Raw genomic sequence first — 15,610 nt, 5'->3', positions numbered from 1 at the left:
ATACACTTTTTACAAATAAAGACTGACAGGCTCAAACGCTCTTGACAAATCAAATACCAAAAAACCAAAAAGAAAAAAAATAAAGGAGGACCCAATGGAATTTAATATCTTTCTTGTCTCCACAATTTTGTTCCTTCTTTTTCAGTGGTCTCAGTTAACAAAGCTAACGACCATTCATATGTTATGTACTCTTCTTCATCTGTCACCAATCAACATCACACAATATTTCATGTTGGTTTTGATTGATAACCCTTCTAATAATGGTAGTGGAACTACATAATATCTCATGTTCCAGGCCCTGCTCTGGTTTTATTGATAACATAATAAGCTTAAACGAATAAAATCAACATAGTTATAGATAGGTAGTAATAATACAAAAGCTTCAACAGCTAACCAAAAAAGTTCAACGAATACATTTGGTTGTTTTTTTAAATGTAAGCAAACTAAGCATTAAAAAAACTAACTCAACTCACTAAAAAGAGGTCTTGTTGTTAGTCATGAACGGTGGGGATTAACCTAATCGACTAAAGCTGAGGAATCATCAACGGCTGAGATCTCTGCTTTTGTTGGCGGTTGCAAAAACCCGAGAAGATGATGATGACGATGTATCACAGCCGTTTGATTTTCTCTCTCCTTGCAATGAGTTCATCGTAGCCCTTGATCCTGACGAGGTTTCATTCTTGGGGATTCGCTTCATTGGTCGACAAACATTTGATTCCTCCTACATTTTTTTCAAAAAATTGAAGCAATTAATTCAAGTTTCCAAAGTTTCTTGATTTAACTATGAAACTTAAAGAGAGAGAGAGAGATTCTTACATAGGAACAGTTAAGATCCAAATCCAGTCTCTTTCTTTTCACCACCAAAGCTCCGTCGCCGGAAAATGCTTCCTCGCCGCTGCTAACCGAAGACGATGAACTCACCACCGGAGATTGTTTCACCGCCGCCGCATCCAATGGCACCACCTGATTCTCCGCTTCTTCTTCCTCTTCTTCCTCTTCTTCTTCTTCATCGCTTTCCTCATCTTCCTCGTCGTCGTCGTAAGATTCTGCGCCGTCTTCTTCGCGATTATTGATCTCTTGGCTCATATTCTTGCGATGATTCTTACGAGCTACACAGGATTCGCAGATGGAAACAGTTGGACCGAGACGAAGACCGGAGGCTTTCCAAGGCGTAGGAGATTGACACGCGCTACAAAGAAGGCAGCGCGTGTGCTTAGCCACCAGAAAGTTAGCTCCGTGAACTTTACCGTCGCAGTCCCAGCATAAACTCGCCTGGTCTGACTCACAGAACATTCTCGCTACACCACTACACAGCTCACACTTCTTCTTCTCCATCTTCTCTATCTGTAAAAATCAATACTTTTTTGCTTCTAAAGAGTTTGATCCTTTCTCTCTCTCTTCTCTATCTGTAAAAATCAATACTTTGTTGCTTCTTAAGAGTTTGATCCTTAATCTCTCTTTCTCTCTCTCTCTCTCTTCTAGTTTCTTCTGCGGACAGAAATAAAGGAGCAAAATTGTATTTGAGAATTTCGTGGCGAGTTTTCTGTGATTTAAAATTCTTTGAGGGTATTTTTGTCTTTTTAGTTTCTATACACAACTGAAGATTTCGATTTTTCGCATATTTTATTATATTGTCTAACACTCATATCTGAAAACCACTAGGCAAGGAGTAACTACTTTTTTAATTATTTAACCTAAAATTAAGGATTTGTTCAAACTTGTAAACTTATGGTGGATAATTTGTGGATAACTAATGTGTTTTTTTTGTTTGAAAATTATTAGGCTTTGCGGCTGAGCATTATCCTTGAATTCTTAAATTTAGGAGAAATATATAAAAAATAGTATTAAGAAACCTTTTTTTATTTGCTTGGTCCTGAAACCACGTACGGGGACAAGGCCCTATGGTGACCCATCGTACGTTTCGATGTATGATTCGTTGTTTTGCTTCAACAGATATTTTTTGAGGTAGATTTTTTAGTCGGTGACGTGGCGAGATCTCAGCCCCGCAAAGAGGAGAGAAAGATTCTGAATTGTCCTACGTGGACGAATCAGGTTCTCAAAGAGACTCATAGCCACGTGATCCCACCTGGGATTTGTCCGGACCAAAAAAGAGTTTGTCTGGACCAAAATACACGTTTACTGGGGTCCACTAATTTTTATTTTTTATTTTCCCCTCTCGCCCTGGTCCAAGCATTTGTGTGAATAAGGTTTTCGATTTGTTTTGAAAAGATTAAAGTAGTAGATTTAATATCTTTATATTGTCTGGCTGACGATAGGATCATTATGATGACCCTAAAATCAACCTATTATTATGATTTAAAAAATGCATTTTGCTTTAGGGAAGTTTTTGGTGCCCATGGCCATAAATAAACCTATTTGCAACTTGATAGATGTTTGGTGTTTTAACTTTTAAATAGTCATCTGAATAAGAAGAACCTAATTCATCAATCACTCTTTCTCGTTCCATATCTTCCATATACCCTAAGCAATGTCTTTTCTATATTAAAAAAGTTTAAAACTAAAATCCAACCACAAATTTGATTTCACTTCATTGCTTAATATTTGATATATATTATATGCATGAATCAGGAAAATGTAAAAGATGTGAAACCGTGTAACTATCCCAGTCAGATTAAAAAGAGTGTTTGGGAATATCTATGGTACCAACTTATTTGCGATGAACAATTTTACTTAACGTTATATTAGTGGTGGATCCAGAAATTTTTTTTTACCAGAATCATATAAACAACTGATGAAACCAAAACTAGCCTAAAAATTTAAAAGAGAAAAAAATTATTTGTACACTATTTTTAAAAATAATTTTTGGTTTTGTTGAGATAGAGTATTTTAATTATAGAACATATATTTTTCATGAAATATATATTTTAATAAAAAAAATCTTTTGTTATTCATTAAATAAAAATAAAAAGAATAAGAAAATAATAAATTAATCATAATAAATTATACAATAAGTTTAAACTTTGGACTATAACCCAATTAAAATAAATTAATGTAAAAATTTGAATTAATGAGATGATAAATAAGTGTTAAACGTTTTTAAGAGGTCGATATTTAATTTTTTCAACAAAAATAGCCACAAACTACTGAAATAATTTTAATTTTCCAAATATAACCGATGTCACCTAAAATTCTTTCATCTCAAGTAGGTCTGCCACTGCCTCATAATATCCTAAAGTTTGTCAACCGATTTATCTAAAAGTATAAAAGAATTTTGAGAGACACTAATTTCCAAAATATCTATTCATGGTTAGTTAGATCCATGAAAACCGATTATTCTGTTAAAATAGGATGATATATCACAAACGTAGCTCAAGCGAATGGTAAGTACAGTAAAGTGAATGGTAAGTACAGTAAGTACAGTAAAGTGAATGGTAAGTACAGTAAGTACAGTACAGTAAATATCCAAGGGTGGTATGTTATTGCTTAGAGAGATCCTGATTTCATTTAGGCGTTGTTCGTTTTTTTATCTAGATGCTGCATCGAGATTTTGCATTTAGATCAGCATTTAGATACAATATCTAGATATTATTTGTTTTTGAAACTAGGTTTTGCATCGAGATGCTACGTCTAGATACTAAATTGTTCGTTTGTGAATTTAGAAAAAAAGTTGGATGCAAAATATATAAAATGACTAAAAAGAATTATTATTTTTTAATAAATAATATTTTTATCAAATTAAGTTTTAAAAATACATGAAATTTTGTTTTTTTGCATTTTTGTGAGAAAACATGATTTTTTATACTTGATGGGAATTTTTTTTACTAGGATTTTGAGTTTTTGACGGAAAATAAAGATATTGTGTTTTTGGCAGGAAATCGAGATTTTATGTTTTCGGCGAGAAACCAAGAGTTTTCGTTTTTAATGGAAAATCGAGATTTTACGTTTTTGGCGAGAAATTGAAATTTTGCGTTTGGCGAGAAACCGAGATTATTTCTTTTTTAGCGAGAAATCGAGATTTTGCGTTTTTGGCGAGAAATCGAGATTTTGCGTTTTCGACGGAAAAGCGAAAGTTTTTTGTTTTTGGCGGAAAATCAAGATTTTGCGTTTTTGGTGAGAAACCGAGAGTTTTCGTTTTTGGCGGAAAATCGAGATTTTGTATTTTTGGCGATAAACCTAGATTTTTCATTTTTTATGGGAAATCGAGATTTTGTGTTTTTGGCGGGAAATCAAGATTTGCGTTTTCGCGGGAAAGCGAGAGTTTTTCGTTTTGGCGGAAAATCGAGATTTTTCGTTTTTGGCGAGAAATCGAGATTTTGCGTTTTTGACGAAAAACCGAGATTTTGCGTTTTTGGTGAGAAACCGAAAGTTTTCGCTTTTGGCGAGAAACCTAGAGTTTTTGCTTTTAGGGGAAAATCGAGATTTTGTTTATTGGCGAAAAACCTAGTTTTTTGGTGAAAAACTTAGATTTTTCGTTTTTGGCGGAAAATCGAAATTTTGCTCTTTTGGTGAAAAATCGAGATTTTTGCGTTTTTCGTCGAGAAACTGAGATTTTTCTTTTTTTGGCGAGAAATCGAGATTTTACGTTTTTGGCGAGAAACTGACATTTTTTGTTTTTGGCGGAAAATCGAGATTTTTTGTTTTCGGCGAAAAATCGAAATTTTGCATTTTTGGCAAGAAACCGAGAGTATTCGTTTTTGGCGAGAAATCGAGATTTTGCGTTTTTGACGAAAAACCGAGATTTTTCGTCTTTGGCGGGAAACGGAGAGTTTTTGTTTTTGGTGAAAAACCAAAAATTAACATTTTGGTGGAAAATCAAGATTTTTCATTTTTTACATGAACCAGATGCAAACGCTGCATCTGAACTCTCTATTTCTCAGCATCTATAGTATTAAGATTTTTGAGATGCTAATCAATTTGCATCTAAATGCTGCATCTGAACACAAATTTATTTTTGAAAAAACGAACAATATTTGGACATTTGCAGCTAGATGCAGCATCCAGATACAAAAACGGGGCTTAGTGATTTGGGGTCGAATTTGAGTTTGTTTGGAAAGAATTTAATTATGTTCAATGAAATTATCACGAAATATTATAATCACATAAAGACGAGAGTCAGAAATATCCTGAGTAATGGATCTAAATTAATACATGTTATTATAAACTTTTTCTTGGCAAACATATGTTATTATAAACTATTATATATAGATAATCTATTCAATTTATGGAGGGAGCATCTGACTAAAACAAATATAGTGAAATATCTTCCTTATTCTCTTCATAATTACACCATGTTTGTTTTGTGGATCTAACGTGTTCGGAATAACGTCTTATCACGAAATCATGACCAAGAGTTGAAAATATAGATATGGATTCATAATGAATTGAATGAAAATAATATGTAAAGTGTAAACTAAAAAAAAGAAAAAAAAGGTAAAGTTGTGCCTACGTAACATGCTTGGAAATTTTTTTACGTGGCGAAGATTAGTGGTGTGAAGTGTGAAGTATCATTCAAAGGAACACGAGATGTCTTCATTTGTGAGCCACATGCCTTTACATTAAAGGAGATGACGAGTGGAGGAGTTTAGGATCTCAGGGTTTACTTTGTTTTTTCTTTGTTTTTATTTTTAAATGTGTGTGGATGAGAACTTTGGAGCAAGTTAGAAGAAGCCTCGGTTCCAGACACACATGTCTCACAAATTACTCCTTTCTTTCATTGTTCCTTTTCCTTAATGTTTTCTCCCCAAGTTTTTATTTTTGTAAAGATTTATTTAAAGAAATGCAAATTATGTCAAATTTAAGTTGTTAAATTGCGTACATCCCTCCTCTGACTCTCCAGGGTGAAGCAAACATAATCACAAACCAAAGTCTCAACCAACTGTGATATATTTGATTTTTGAATTTCTCTGACTAATCAAAAAATTTCTATCAAGCAACATACAAACCTCAATTTTTTATAACGCCTGCTTGAATTGTTACAAAGAATGATAGAGAACCAGATCATCAAACATAAAAGAGAAGAGATGAAACAACATAAATGCCAAAAAAGGGAAACAAGAGGAAAAAAATCTGAGAACAATCTATCACCATTGAACTCAGCCAAAAGCATAATCACAAACCAAAGCCACAAACTAGAACCAAGAGCCAAGGCTGAATTCAGGGAACAATTCTTTTTGTGTATTGCTTTTCTGCATTCATTCTTATTTCTGTAAATCACGAGTAAGAGAGTTTTTATAAAGGATGTATTTCAATCGGTTCTTGCGAAAATCTGTATATTTTTTTGTTGTCAACACGGTTCTTGCTCAAATCAGAAATTGAATTTAAATTTCTCTTTTCCTTATAACAGAATCTATAAGTTATTGTCATTAACGGAAGAGGGACGTTTTACTTTTCCCTATTGATTCAATAACCAAAGTAAAATCAAATTTAATATGAATGGTTTGGTATAGTTTTGGTGTTGAATCATAGTCTAGTTATAATTAAACATGTTAATTTTTAAAGGAGTTAAGTTTTAGTTCAAATGTTTGTTTAACTATTCAAATTTGAATTCCATTTTGATTTGCGCAAATAAAAAAGCAAACAAATTAATTTACAGATTTGGTTTGATTCAGTTCTCGATTCCATTTAACTCAAAATTAAATTTCATAAAACATCAAGTCTTTGCTCAATCACTAGCTCCTATTATCAATCGTAAATTCGTAACGTGCCTTATGTAACCTATTTTTGTATTTTCTTATTTACAATTGAATTTTTTTTCCTTTATTGTTTAAAATTTCCATTTCGTCTCTTTCCTTTCCTTAAAAGTATTTGTGAAACGTTTTAAAAAAAAAAAGAACTAAAAAAGGATTAACACGATTCAATATGTCAAATAATCATATCGCCCCACTCTACCAAAAAAATAATTCGCAGCTAGTTCTAAATTAGGGTTCATTCATGAGTCGTAGCATCTGCCAAAATAGGGTTTTTACTTTTAATTGATGTCGCAAAAGGGCACAATAACTCAATCAATCCATTGAAGATCGATAGCTAAATCGAGGAAATCGAAAATTAGCTAGGGTTTATCAGATTTTAGGAGAGTTTGATGGGTATCGTTGCTTCCAAGGGGGATAACAACACTCCATTGTTGAATCTGTGTAAAGAGAGGAAAGAATTGATCAGAGCAGTGAGAGATGCTCGTTATCACTTATCGAAATCTCACCTTCTTTATTTTCGATCTCTCTCAGATTTCAGCAACGCTCTTAACCAGTTCGTGCATAAAGATCTGGTCGTGATTCCATATTCATCGGACGACGATTCGTCTAGCAGTGAGCTGAAGTGTTGTGGATCAGACTCTGATTCAGACTCTGATTCCGATTGTTTAGTCTGTGATCGATCTCAAACTGGTCCGTTGAGCAACAATGACGATCAGAATCAGCCTAAACCGGCGTCTGGAGGTCAAGCTTGCGAGTCAAGCAACAATGTTCAAGAGGGTATGGAGAAGCCAAGTGAAGGTTTAGGGTTTGTGGAGAATGAGTTCTTGAGTGTTCCAGTTGAAGATTCCAAGAACTGTTCTTCTATTGGTCATCAGCAGCAGAACCGTTTCATGGGTCCGGATATATTCGGTTTGTACGATTACGGAGATAACACGCAGAGCTTTTTCATTGAACCGGATCAGAGAGATGATGAGGATGATGAGAGTGATGCATGGAGAGAAGTTAGGGAGAGAGAAGGGATTCCTGATTTGGAACCTGATAGTGATTATCATGATAGTCTTGTTAGGAAGAATCAAAAGAAGACCAAGAAGAAGAAGAAGAAGGTTAAAGAATCTTCTTCAGTTGCTAAGCTTGGAGGGGAAGATGATGATAAGAGAGAGATGAAGTGTGATGTTAAAGAAAGCTCTTCGATTGGTAACGTTTCAGGGGAAGTTGAGAGTAATGTTGAAGCAAACACTTGTAATGGTCAAGTTTCAGGTGAGGCTAATGATTCTAATGAAGCTTGCGCGCAAGAGACTGAAAAAACTCCAGAGGTTGTTACTGAAGTGACAAGATCAGATGAAGAAGTTTGTGATGAGTCTTCTTCTTCGGAGACATCATGTTCGGGCTTGAATGATCTAAGGAATGTAGTAGAAAAGATCAATTGTATATGCAAGAAAGCTGTGAGTTATAGTGGAGTCTCTGAGTTGCTTGAAGTGAGTAAAGTTGTTCATCATCAACCATTAGGGTCACAATTGAAGGGATTTGCTTCAAGGGTACTTGGTAGTTCCAAGAATTCGACTCGTGATTCGCTGTCAAGGCGTGGTTTACGCGAAGAGAATCTCGCTGTTTCGCTCTCCGTGACATTAGAGAAGCTTTATATGTGGGAAACAAAGCTTTACGCTGAAGTTACAGTCGAAGAAAAGCTTAGGGTTTTGTATGACAAAGGGTACAAGATCCTGAAGAGTCTTGATCAAAACGGAGCAGAATCGAGAGACATTTACGAGGCAGAAGCTATGGTTAAACTCCATTTATCAAGGGTTAATGTTTCGGTTAGAGCGGTTGAATCGGTTTCCATGAGAATTCATACGATAAGAGACGAGGAGCTTACTGTTCAGGTGATTGAGATGATCAATGGATTCAAAGAAATGTGGAGATTCTTGGCGAAGTGTCACCATAAGCAGTTTCTTGCGATCTCGAGAAGCAAGTCTTGTGTTCACATCGTTGAAAAAGGATCGAGCTCGAGGAAAGCGACGCACAAGGTCGAAGAAAATATAAGAAGATTCAGAGAATCTTTGAGAGGCTACATCGATGCACACAGAGGTTTCGTTAGGCTCTTGAACGAGTGGCTTAACCGAAACATCATGGAGGAGGACGACCAAACAGAGATCGAGGCTCCTAAGATATTTAGGGTTTGTAGCGAGTGGTTGAGAGAAATTGAGAATGTGGATGAGACTAAGCTGTTGAGTGTTGTTGAAGAAATGGAATCGAGATTTCGTGGTCTAGGGCTTAAGCAAGTAGAGGAAGAGAAACAAAGGATGAGAACAGAGAGATTGTGTAAGGAGTTGGAGAGGCAGACGAAGGAAGCGGAAGAGATTTTGGGAACGGCGGTGGTTTTTCCGGCAAGTGATTCTACGCCGACGGAGGAGATGATGATTGGGCCGGAATTGTTGTCTTTGAGAGAAAGTGTGACGCAAGAAAGGGAAAAGCATGAGAGAGTGATGATGGAGTTAAACGACAACGTATCGATGACTTTGCAAGAGCGTCTGGTTCCTGTCTTTGAGGCTTTGGAGGAATTTTGTTTTAGTAATTTTAACGCATATCAGAACATTAGAATCGTTTCGACAGAAGAAACTCTATTATTGTGTCAACAATAGAAAAAAATATGTAAAGAAAGAAAAAAAAAAGAGAAAATAAAGAAGTTCATGTCTTGATGATGCCAGATTTCGTTTATAAAAAAATCGACTATGTATATAATTGTAATTACAATATACTTCCATCTTAAGAGCCTTCTCGTTTCCTAGAAAGCGCCGGTTATTTCCGGTTCTTGATCATGAAGAGTCTATGGTTAGTAGCAAGAACGAATAAGATAATCATAAGAGAATTTGCATATGACAAGTCAATGCTATTTTTTAATGTGTAAATTAAGTCTTGGGGAATATAAATTGAATATTTACTAACAAAAGATCTGATCAACAAGATATTAGTTGATTTGAATCTTGATCTTGTTGGTCAAAATTAACTAAAAATTGATGAACTGACCAATTCAATAATCAAGATTCAGTGTTCTTTCTACGAACCCGGTTCATTCATGCATTCGTTTGATTTATATTTTAATCTGAGGAAAGAAAGAAAAAAAAAACCATTATTGGACGGAGATGTTGAGTAAATTATGGATAATGGCAATAGTTATATCCAATGAGGAAGAGATTTGGTTGGATAATTCTAGAGAGTAATAATAAAAATATAAGGCATGCAGTAGAACGGGCAGACCAAGTGTAATATTCTGTCTACCACATATATCTAAGTTTCAATCAAGATGTTAACAGGCTAATGTCTTCCAATAAGCGACAAAAATCTTGATTAATAATTTATTATCGCACCCAAAATAAATAAAGTAATAATCCTTATGAACTTAATTTGTGAACGTGATATTTTCGAGACTTTTGCGACCTACCTACGTCGATGGAAAATAACTCACTCAGTGTCTCAGTTTGCTTTACCTGGTAACATTTATGCTGTGATGGCGATCGACTGATTGGTATTGTTTCTCTAGAGATTATTAATCAATCAAAGAAAAATATTAGGAAAAAAGGGTAAGGCGAAGAGGCAAGAAAAACTCGAAAACAATTGGTATATAAAGATGTTTGTTTTTTCCTCTAAACTATTGTTTTCTCCTAAGGTCTGATTTGTTTTGGGTTAATGCATTTTTCATTCTGAGATACGCAAGTACGCAATCCATGAAACGTTTTTTTGCAATTATGATGTTTAGACAAAAAAGTCGATGTCTTATTTGTCTAGAGCTTGACCAAAATTTATATTTATATGGTTAGTGTCTCCTTAACCAAAATTCAAATACTATGATATCAAATGCTCTATTCTCTTCTACTTTTTCGTTTTGTTTTAGTTACCAATCGAACTTAAAAAAACAAATGTACAATAAGCAAAATCCTATTCTCTCAATTGATCGGTGTTTCAACTCTAGACTACGAAATGAAAACAGAAAACATAACTCTAAGTGTTTCCAAAATGAAATTCTACACACAACAAAGCTAAATTATCCAAATCTCGCGTATTTTCAGCGTGATGAATAAAAAAAAAAAATTAAAACTTTCCTTGATCAATGGAATCTCATGTCACTTGCCTAAGAAAGTCATAGAAAATTCACAACTTTTATTTTCCATAAAAAGAAACAGACGAATGTACCCTCGAGCTGTCTTGGCTTTTCAGTTTTCACACTCTGTACCTCCCGTGTGAACAGTCACATCCCCGATTGAAAAAGACATTTATACCCTTAAGCAAGCTTCCAAGAAGAAACCAAAACAAAAAAGAAAAAAAAAAGAGCTTCCTTCGCCATTACCTGTAGCTTAGTTGGCTTCCATGGATGTTCCTTCTAGGAAATCCCAAATTCTCTTCCTTTATATATAAAAATCAACTCACATTTCGATTTCAACAAAACCCATCTCTCAAAATCATCAATTTCTCTCAATTTCAATTTTCCCAGCTCAAATGGTGTATCCTAAACAAAACCCAGAACCCAATTTCCACGATTTCTTCCCGGCGATGGCCGGAAAACTCGGAGGAGAAGGTCTAATCGAAGAGCTCTGCAAAGGTTTCGAGCTTCTGATGGATGGAGACAAAGGAGTCATCACTTTCGAGAGCTTACGGCGAAACGCATCGGCGGTTCTCGGGCTCGGAGATCTGACGGACGACGATGTCCGGTGCATGATCGACGAAGGGGATTTCGATCGAGACGGTGCGTTGAATCAGATGGAGTTTTGTGTGCTCATGTTTAGGCTTAGCCCTGAGTTGATGGAAGCGTCACGGTGCGTTGTCACGGAGGCGATAGAGGAGGAGTTTGGTGTTGATCGAAAGCACCGGCATTGATGCAGAAACCTTCTTTGTTGGGCAGAGACTTTGACTGATTTGTTTTTTCAAACTTTAACAAATTGTATCGGTTGTTGCGGTTCGTATAAATTGTTGGATTATTATAAGAGAAACTGATGTGGAAGATCATTGTGAACCAAGACGAAATATACTAAAGGAAAATTCAATTCTTCACCTTTTTTTTTTCTGAAGGCGATTCGGATGATTTAGTCTAGGCTTCGAGTTTCGAATGTTGATAAATTGATAAATATTCTGAGTGAAAACAATATAAAATAAAAATGCAACAAATTAAGCGATTTGTTTTTGACAAAAGAAAACCACTCGTAGTTTTCAAATCGGTAAATTTATCCATGCTTTTCGATATTTTTTTTCTATTTTTGATACCGTGTTAAGTTGACTACATTTTAACTTAAAACCATTTAGTAACGATCTGATTACTCATACTCCATTATGCTTTAGTTTTACTTTCATATGAAGATGATACTTTTTTGGTCCATCAAAAGTCATTTTAAAAAAAAGGTTTTAAGGAACTTTTAATTCAAGTTTATCAGGAATGCGAGGATTGATTCATATATATACTTATATATTACTTTGAGTTTTTTTGTCGGAAAAAAAAATATTACTTTGAGTTTTTTTTTTGTATGAAATTTGTAACATGCTCATTCGAATCAGTATATCTCGAACATAGTCCTATAATTGCATGGACAATATACTCATACCAGAATATATACAGGATTAACTTTATTATAGTATCATACTACGTACTTACATTGGTCTTACATAGATAGATTATAGGGACTTTTTTTTTTCATCTATCTTTATTATTTTTTTCTAAACCAAGTTACATAAACAACAATACATAACATAGTAAAATTACAAGTAATAAACAACAATAATACATAAAATAGTAAAAATACAAGCAATAAACAACAAAAGTGAAATTTGACGATTTTCTGTTAGAAAAGTTTCACTTGTTGAAAGAATGTTCACACTTTCCTTTTTTTTTTTTTGGTAAAAGGTTATATTTGATACCATTTTTGATTTTTTACAGAATACGGAGATACAACAAAGAAAGAGGAGCAATCAAAACTACAGAAAATAACGAAAACAACAAGATTGAAACAGAAACGCAAAAGAGAATGAATCCGGTTACAGAACATGAAAGTTAAATACCAAGCCAATCAAGAGGAAAAATCAATCACACGCTAAGAAAAGCATGGACCATCTTGTTTTTTCCGCAACTTAAAGAGTTGGAGTTCTCATCGTTGTTGCCACGAGCCTTCTCCCAAGGCCCGTCCTCTAAATCTCTAGAAGAAGAGCCTACAGCTTCTCCGAAAACAAACAAAATCTCTGGAAGTATTATGAATCAACTGGCAATTGGCGACAAGGAAATCCGACGGGCTATCGGAGCGTCACCTCCGACCACCATTCCCGCAGACCAAAATCTCGAAGGGAATCAACTCCCACAATTGTACGGTAGCTGCAACAACATTCCAGCGCCTCTATTTCTCCACCTGATTTGCTCCACCGTCTACACCAACCTACAGCTGGAGCTATCTGCAACCGAAAACCAAAAAACCCTAACGAAAACCTGCTAACCGAGCTATCTGCACACTTTCCTTCTTTATATTTGCATTCGATTATAGGGACTTTATGTCTCGTTTTACTTGAAATGGGGAATACATAGTACAAACAACAAACATTCAACTAAAATATTATTAACATATAGTATCATGAAAACTCCCCCATTCTTATGAAATTTATTTTTCTACTTATTATTACGTATATACTCTCTTCTTTGTTTTTTTTAACCTTACTCTCTTCTTTCTTCATACTAAGAGAGTCTTAAGATATAGTACTAACGATTGCACATTGACTTTATACATTACAGACCTAGCACTCTATAGATTATAATTTTAGGTTTTGTCGAATCTGACTTGAAATCGAAGTAACTCTCGAGAATCGAGTTTACTATTTACCTGTTTTTGATTTCCAGCAAAAAGTAAAAAATTAAAACCCGCATATAAAATAAATATGGAAGGTAAACAATAAAACCTTTGTAGCAAACCTATAAACACATGATACACATCACTCATCGAAGTCCACATATAATTATTAGATCTCTCTGAGTGTATTTTCAACTTTCAACAGCCTGATCATATAATTCTACTTTTTCATTAGTTAATTTTATTTTATAAAGCAAATATGGTTGCACCTTGCGAATGATTCATCATGTAGGCTATTGCGTGTAGCCATGCAGTTCCTGTGATCCTGCGAAAAAAGATCAAATCATGCATGTATGTATGTTAAGGGACACTTGGTCAATAAAGCTATAAAAACCGATTACTTCGTTCACACGAAATATGAGCAGATTTAGGGGTGAATTGTAAAATTATGAAAGTAATGGGGGTGAAAAAGCGAAGCATCCTTAAAAAACAAGCCACCTTTGCATTTTATCATTATCTTTTGTCTTAAATTGTTTTAACATCATATTTTCTTTTCTTTTTCTTTTGTATGTATAATTTTATTATTTTGATATTTATCACGTAGTTCTTGGAAAGAAATGTCGTTGAGCGTCGCTTTCTCTTGATTACAACGAAGGTTTCTGTAATTTTAAGGGATATATCAAATATTGATCCAACATATATAAGGTTCTAATAGCCAGGTGACCAGGTCCACATACATGTAAATGTAATTAATGTATAACACCAATTTTGTAGACGGATTGTCCTAGATCGGATTCTAAATAATTAGCGTGTTAACCTACTGCTATCTTCTATGATCAACATCCATATACAACAGTTTTTTATTTTTACGTTATAGATACTCGTTGTATTTTATTTCATTAAATAACGATGGTATTTAATTGATGACAACTCTGCACTATTCTAGAAAACATTCAAAGACTTAAACTAACTAAATAACAAATTAAGCCGATTGTTCCTCTAAAAAAATTTATAACTAAATAACAAATTAAGCCGATTGTTCCTCTAAAATTTTTTACCAAAAAAAACTTAAGCGGAACCAATCCATTGTTCTTTATATCCATAGATAGATATTCGACATTTTTCAAGCAGTTGGAAATGAAATACTCGAGTGCTAAATCCATAATTATTGAAATGAAGAAAAAAAATGCATTCGATGCTAATTTGATAGGATGACGGGTCAAAATCACGGCTAATTTATTGAGTTTATCTTGTATCATCGTCTAAATTTATTTATTCCGTCGTCCAAGAGCTATTTTTTTCTTTCTGTCGTCTAAAATGCACAGTCGTAGTTTTATGCGTTTTCTGAAGAAAATTAAAAGTGAAAAAAGAACAAAAAACAATAATGACGAGAGTGATGATGCAAGGGCTTGAAGTCAGAATCTTGATTGGATCAAGAGCCGTCGAGAAACAGATCCAATGGTTAGATTGTCTTCGTCTTCGTCGATAAAAAATCGAACGGGCAAGATTTCTTGACCCTACACTCGGTCAATTTAGTACCTACTTGGTTGTCTGCATCGGGCTCGGATCATATTCGTTGACTTGTTCACTTTCACAATTTCAATCCACAAATATCTCATCGATAGATTCTAAAACGTTATGATTTCAAATTAGTTGTGAAGTGTGATGACTCTATATTTGATGTAACAAAAATGAGGATTGAGTGATTGGAATGGTAAAAAATAAACCATAAAATGGTTGATAAATATAAACAATAAACTTCTTTTAAATGTATTTATACGTCTTAAAACGAATCAAACAGTGGAAGTTCATTGGTCTAATGGTTTAAGAGACTGATGCTTTTCTAATATCAAATTTGGAGTTTTATTTTAGCTAATATATAACCAATCTTAAAAATTTATTGAAAGTTATAGCATTGCAAATAAAATTGTTGTTGTGATGTTTTGTATTACGGATAACATCAGTTAGTGATTTAAGAATGTGTTGCATGGAAATTTTTTCTTTATGGAATTGTTCATCGTGATTAAATTCCAGCGTGATCGCATATAGTTAGATTCGATCAATACATAATCGAATACTATATCTTTATGAAATGATGCAATCAACGATAAGAAAAAAAAACACTGATTTTTTCTAAATATGCAAATT

General features: G+C 34.2%; 3 protein-coding genes across 3 annotated transcripts; 2 read left to right on the top strand and 1 right to left on the bottom strand.

The window, feature by feature from the left end:
* Window positions 1–369: 369 nt before the first annotated feature.
* LOC18017023 (zinc finger protein CONSTANS-LIKE 4) lies at window positions 370–1,517 on the bottom strand. The gene is made up of 2 exons (XM_006401506.2): window positions 817–1,517; window positions 370–721 (listed from the first exon to the last, which is right to left on the bottom strand). Exons 1-2 carry the CDS (start codon window positions 1,333–1,335, stop codon window positions 542–544), a joined length of 699 nt encoding a protein of 232 aa, XP_006401569.1. The 5' UTR covers window positions 1,336–1,517; the 3' UTR covers window positions 370–541.
* Window positions 1,518–7,039: 5,522 nt separating this feature from the next.
* LOC18017022 (nitrate regulatory gene2 protein) lies at window positions 7,040–9,286 on the top strand. Its single transcript, XM_024155431.1, has 2 exons — window positions 7,040–7,753; window positions 7,817–9,286. The coding sequence occupies exons 1-2, from the start codon at window positions 7,040–7,042 to the stop codon at window positions 9,284–9,286; spliced, it is 2,184 nt and encodes a 727-aa protein (XP_024011199.1).
* A 1,708-nt stretch (window positions 9,287–10,994) lies between these two features.
* Window positions 10,995–11,690, top strand: LOC18017021 (calcium-binding protein PBP1). The gene has a single exon (XM_006401504.2). The coding sequence runs from the start codon at window positions 11,139–11,141 to the stop codon at window positions 11,514–11,516; it is 378 nt and encodes a 125-aa protein (XP_006401567.1). The 5' UTR covers window positions 10,995–11,138; the 3' UTR covers window positions 11,517–11,690.
* The last annotated feature ends 3,920 nt before the right edge of the window (window positions 11,691–15,610 follow it).

This window comes from Eutrema salsugineum, unplaced genomic scaffold (genome assembly GCF_000478725.1).
Source record: "Eutrema salsugineum unplaced genomic scaffold, Eutsalg1_0 scaffold_2, whole genome shotgun sequence".
Lineage (NCBI taxonomy): Eukaryota > Viridiplantae > Streptophyta > Magnoliopsida > Brassicales > Brassicaceae > Eutrema > Eutrema salsugineum.
The sequence above is the reverse complement of the archived record's forward strand: the minus strand, read 5'-3'. Positions and strand labels throughout refer to the sequence as shown.

Coding starts and splice junctions, on each gene's coding strand:
- LOC18017022 (XM_024155431.1), top strand. CDS start 7,040: ATGGGTATCGTTGCTTCCAAGGGGGATAACAACACTCCATTGTTGAAT. Junction 7,754..7,816: donor CCAAGAAGAAGAAGAAGAAG/GTTAAAGAATCT, acceptor AGAGAGATGAAG/TGTGATGTTAAAGAAAGCTC.
- LOC18017021 (XM_006401504.2), top strand. CDS start 11,139: ATGGTGTATCCTAAACAAAACCCAGAACCCAATTTCCACGATTTCTTC.
- LOC18017023 (XM_006401506.2), bottom strand. CDS start 1,335: ATGGAGAAGAAGAAGTGTGAGCTGTGTAGTGGTGTAGCGAGAATGTTC. Junction 722..816: donor TGGATCTTAACTGTTCCTAT/GTAAGAATCTCT, acceptor AAAAAAATGTAG/GAGGAATCAAATGTTTGTCG.